Source organism: Acartia tonsa, chromosome 4, assembly GCF_053477335.1.
Source record: "Acartia tonsa isolate MP-2025a chromosome 4, ASM5347733v1, whole genome shotgun sequence".
NCBI lineage: Eukaryota > Metazoa > Arthropoda > Copepoda > Calanoida > Acartiidae > Acartia > Acartia tonsa.
This window is the reverse complement of record NC_137263.1, coordinates 38,048,795-38,054,293: the sequence shown is the minus strand read 5'-3', so window position 1 is coordinate 38,054,293 and position 5,499 is coordinate 38,048,795. Positions and strand designations below refer to the sequence as shown.

At 31.9% G+C, this 5,499-nt stretch overlaps 1 protein-coding gene across 1 annotated transcript; it reads left to right on the top strand.

The window, feature by feature from the left end:
- The first annotated feature begins 246 nt into the window (after positions 1-246).
- LOC145315465 (uncharacterized) lies at positions 247-4,405 on the top strand. The gene is made up of 2 exons (XM_080155449.1): positions 247-324; positions 4,103-4,405. The coding sequence occupies exons 1-2, from the start codon at positions 304-306 to the stop codon at positions 4,403-4,405; spliced, it is 324 nt and encodes a 107-aa protein (XP_080011575.1). The 5' UTR covers positions 247-303.
- Positions 4,406-5,499: the final 1,094 nt, after the last annotated feature.

The following is a 5,499-nucleotide window of genomic DNA, read 5'->3' as shown; positions in this document are numbered from 1 at the left end:
CCCCCCCCTCCTCCAAATATAAAAGCTTGGACGCCTCTGTCAGAGTAATTTATTTTTAAAAAATCATTTTAAAAGTTAAGGAAATTTTAAGCGGATGTTCTTTTGAATGCCTTAAATAAATACTTTATCCAGACAAATCAAAATGATGAAAATTTTATTGGAACATGGGGCATTTTTGTAAGTTATATGTTTATATATTAGGGTAATAATGATTATAGCCTATATGCATCAGTTTCTATACTTTACAGATGTAATAAATGATGCCAGCAGTAGAATACGCGGGGGCAGTCACAGGATAATATAATGATCAATTCTAAAGTCAAGGTTAGTATAACATTAGTATGGGCTTTAAAATTTTTTTATCTATAGTACAAATTAGCATGTCCGTTGTGCCTTGGATGTAATATTTCTGCTGTGATGGTTTAAAGCTATTTTCCTGAGAGATTAACAACAAATATTAACAATTGTGATTGGAGTCGAGACACTTAGAGGCTTAGAGCAAATCCTCTAGAAATGATATAGAGATGTAATAATATACAATTTTTAAAAGCGAAGCTTTTCTATAATTATTAAAAGCGAAGCTTTTCTATGATTAGGGTCGGTCCGTCCGTACGTCTGAGATGGATAGCTTTTTTCATTAATTTAGGCATGTTAGAATTGTCCTATCGATTTCAAATTTTTCATGGTGATTCCTGCAGTAGTTAGGTACGATTTAGAAAGCGTAGCAACTCTATAATCATTACCAGAATGTCCGTACGTTCATTTTAAACATTATACTAATTCCTAGGACAACAAAGTACAATATTATAAGCAAAGCAACTCTATAATCAAGTCCTAAAAATGTAAGTATGTCCATAAACATTATCCTGTATCAAGAAGTTTTTCAACAAATTTTCTCACAATTTTGCTTTGACTCTTATTCATTTATATTCTGATTTTTTAGTTTTGACACTATACAAGTGTTAATGTCCGTTTGTCCAACCGTTTCAGGGCTTCGCTTTTATGGATGATGTCATCCTTGTTTTTTCTGGTAAAACTTGAATAAGTTTATGGTTTACATCGAATAGCTGGTAAACGTGGAATTGTATCCATTGTATAGGTTATGTTTGGTTAAGTTAAGTTACTAAATATTTAATAAAGTTAGTATAGGTTAGCCCCAAGTAGTGCTTAGGCACCCGCAAAGTTTAGGTGCCCTGTAGGGGCTAGGGTGTAATTACGGTGGGTGGAATTTCAATGTAACGCATGTTATCAACATTAAATATAATTAGTTATAATGCATTTGTCGTTCTACCACACCGTAATCATTTTAATACCCCCACTGATCAGGGTAAAATAATTAATGGTTGAGAAATACACGTACTATCTCATATAGCCAAAGTCACAAATAAATTAAAAACATAATCAAACCTAAAAGTTTCTTATGTTGCTTTTCTGGCATTAGGTTAAAAAATAGTCAGTCACTCTTGCAACCACGGCAGGATTTAAAATATTTTTTTGCTTCCTTCATCTTTCTAGCTACTTTTGTCTGAAGGTTATTTTTTTTCAACACCAAAAAATCAATTAGCATGACAACTTTTTAAAGGTCATTTTTTAGTGAATAATTAGGTTTGGGTGATTTAAATTAGGTTTAAAATCCTTAGGATTTGTATTTGTGATGAGATGATAATAAGTAATGGTCAATATTGCATCCACGTGTCTTCACAGGAAGCTGGGATAAATCATCTGTACCAGACACGTCCACAGGATTTTTCCAGGGATGTGTGCGAAGCGCAAAGAAATTTTTACACCAACATTAAAAATAAAAGAGGAATAGGTTGGTAGAAGAAAGAATCAACTACATACCTTTTGTGTCACTTTGGAGGAAGACGATTCCCTTTTCTCCCATCTCTTTTGAAGAGATTTTCTTACACCCCTTCCCTTTTTCTTTTCCGAAATGTATATGACGTCACAGGAATCGTCTTCCTCAAAAGTGACACAAAAGTTATGTAGTTTAGTCTTTCTCGTTGGTAGGGGTAAAAAGCGGTATGATAACATATTTTTTTTTTGGGGGGAGGGGGGGGGGGGTTGTTAACAGCTACATCATGCTGGGGGTAAGGAGAATAACCTAAAATGATGTATAGAAATTACCTACAAGAAGTTTTTTTCTATTGCCAAGTTCAATTTCAATGAATAAACATTCAATTATTTTTTCATGAAAGATAGAATATTCATTTAATATAGAAAATTTTAAGGATTTGTTAATATAAAAGCCAACCCCGCTACCAACAAAAGTTTTCCTTGTTTTGTATAAAACTGGATGATAATCATTAGTTCATACATGGATGGCATAATTATGTGTGTCATAAAATAAATATCTATCTATCTATCTATAGTCATGTTGACAACCCATATTTGCATGCCCCTGATATGAAAAAAAAACTATTTTACCAATAAATTTATAGTATAGATGTATAAAGAGCTTACTATTTGATTTCTGAAGGCAAAGACCCTAAAGCTCAGCAGACGAGAAATAATGTTGTTAAAATTTGCTTTCTAAATTCAGCTGTTTAATGCTTTCTTCTGCTTTTTGAAAAAGAAAGGGACAATTTTTGTGAAAAATTGTCATTTCTGTCTAAACTTAGGTGAAGTATTTAAAACTGCCATTATCAATTTCTAACAACTAGGCTCCTGACTATGAAATTATATTGATAATCATCTTTTCCGATTTACACTACTGAATTGTTAAACCTAGTTATTTGTGATTAACAAGACATTTTTATTAATGATGTGAATGCTTTCTTGCAAATCATAATTATCAAGTTTTTAGTGACATCTAGCGACAAATATAGAACTAATATATTGCAGATGTTCCCAAATTTATTTTTCGCCTGAATTTACGTTGTTTTCAATATTTTTCCACAAAGGGTTGAACTCTCCCTGAGGTGGTGGCAAATTAACTATGTCCTTTTTTTAAGTAATTGGGTTATTGTCAGTTTTATGAGATCAATAGATAATTTTCAAAATATTTTTCAACAAATGAACAGTATTTAAACAATGCAAAAACGAAATTAACTAGGTAAAATGCAGAAATCATTATAGCTAATACATAGACGTCCAAGTAAAGGGGTAAATAGGTGTTTATCCCTTTAGACTTTGAATCCTCTTATCTACACCTCTCAAGTTGTTTTTAAGTACGTTAGATTACTCCCCTTGAACGTATAGAACCCCTAATTTTACCCCAATACAAAGTAAACAGCTTGGGCGTCCTTGCGTTAACATTAGTTTACAATTTGCTCTTGGTTCTTTTGCCAGCACCCGGCTGTATTTACATTTTTGAAAGATTCAGCTGATTTCGAAGACCCAACCAAAAGTCGGTAGAAGGTCTTTCACAAGGGGTGGTTGTTACATATACTATTTATCGCTCTATATATATTACTTTAATATTTTACCTCCAATTGTATTTCTGGGTATTAATTAACTTTTTATGCTCTTTTGTAGTCATTAAAGGCGAAATTATACAATATCTCTAAAAATCAAAGATTTAATATTCTTTTTTTCTTAATATTCAAATCATAACAAACGCTTTAAAAGATTAACAAACCATAATCCTAGACATTAATTTTGGTATATTGAGTTAATCTTAAGAAATCTAGAAGGTTATAGCATAAAATAGACGTTTAAGTGTTATTTGACACAACTTAGTTTGCCTTTGGCGAGGTTATAAAGGTCTGAAAGAATATGTTTGTATATTAAAATATATATTTAAAGTTTAAAAGATATTACATTCTCATATTTCCTCTTGTAAGGTTATGAAAAATTATGCTAGAAAAAATATTTTGTAGGTATTTCGAGTTTTTTTAAAATTTATAATATATTTTAGCTTAAATAAAGACCATTTTACAATTAACAAGCAGAAAATATCTTGCAATCAAATAGTATTTAATATTTATAATATTAAGGTAAACTATGTTTCTGTTGTAATTTTTATTGTTCAAAAAGATTAATATCATATTTGTTTTAATCAAGTCAATGATATACAATTAGATTCATAATGGAATTGTATTAAGATTACTTATTTCTCAGTGTAGTAAAGCAATAAATTTACTATTATTTATTTTTTCAGTTTCTGGTTGGGTGGGTGACCCCCGGCCCCTACATCCCCACCCCTGGCCCCACCTACACTCTACCTGACAGAATACCTGGACCAGATGACTCTGGCGTCTGGCCAGGAGGATGGCCGCCTGACCTGGAGACAACAGTGGAATGGTCCGATTCCAGTAGTCCAGCAACAGTACCCTCTCTACCTGGCACCTACACGCAGTATGATGTTTGGTCATCCACGTTTTTTCATTCAAACAGGAATTTTTATTCATCAAAATTTATACCATCTTTCAATCAGAATAGAATAATGTCTATGTCCGTCTGAAGGTATTAAGATAATAAGATATTCATATAAAACGCAGGGATCATAAGAAATCTGATAATGGACAATAAATTGAAATACATCCCCAATGATGATGTGCAAAATAAAACCTTCTGCACATTAAATCCAGTTTGGAACCAACCTATCACAATTCAATAAAATTACCAAAAGCTTTTGTAAGGCAAAGCTTTATGCCACTTCAATTTTAGTCAAATAGTGCTAATTATTCATTTTGTGAATTTTAGTGCAAAAAATTAGCAGTTGGATTCATATCATTAGATATTGTGTTTTAATAAAAATCTACAAAGCATTAAAAATCTAAAAGCATTATTATTAAGAGTACGAATTTTAATATTACATAAATTTGTTTCTTTCAAAGCCATAAAAACATGGAAAACACGAGAAAATGAAAATCATTTTAGTTGTTAAACAAAGCTTTGCGTCCTAATCTCTTTGACTTACTTTCCATCCAATGTCTCCTCTCCCCTCACAACCTTCCCACCTTCCCTTTTTGTTCAAATTTATTGTATTATCTTGCAGTCCCATACTATTGGATTATTTTAGATATTTTAAAAGTTTTTTTTATGTTCTTTCATAGAAGAGAGCAATGATAGTGATGGACTAATTCAGGAGCTAATTTTGTAATGAGCTTGATCTTTAAATCATTTTAGTGGCGATTCAGATCGGGGCGCGCCAAAATTTCAGCCAATCACAGCGCTGCATTTTCAAAATGCAGCGCTGTGATTGGCTGAAAGTTTGGCGCGCCCCGATCCAAATCACCACTAAAATGATTTAAAGATCAAGCTCAGTACATATTTTGTTAATTTGAGCTTTCCCCAGTTGTTTTTACATATTTTTCAATAGGTTTATCAATAAAAGTACAAAAAAAACTACCTGGTTCCAGTGATAGGGACCCTTTTCATCTGCAAGTTAATTGATTTCTGCTTTTTTTGTAGCGACTTGGCTGTGTTAATATTTCTGACGTTATTGGCTGATACTCAAACACCCCATTAAAAGTCGGCACAGAGTGAGTATACAATAATTAAACCCCTCTATTCTTTTATTTTAATGGTTTATGTACTAAAATGTAAAAACAA

What these genes read in the sequence shown, in the direction of transcription:
- LOC145315465 (XM_080155449.1), top strand. Translation starts at nt 304, where the DNA reads ATGATCAATTCTAAAGTCAAG. An exon ending in TGATCAATTCTAAAGTCAAG is followed by an intron (nt 325 to 4,102) that starts GTTAGTATAACA and finishes TTATTTTTTCAG; the next exon opens with TTTCTGGTTGGGTGGGTGAC.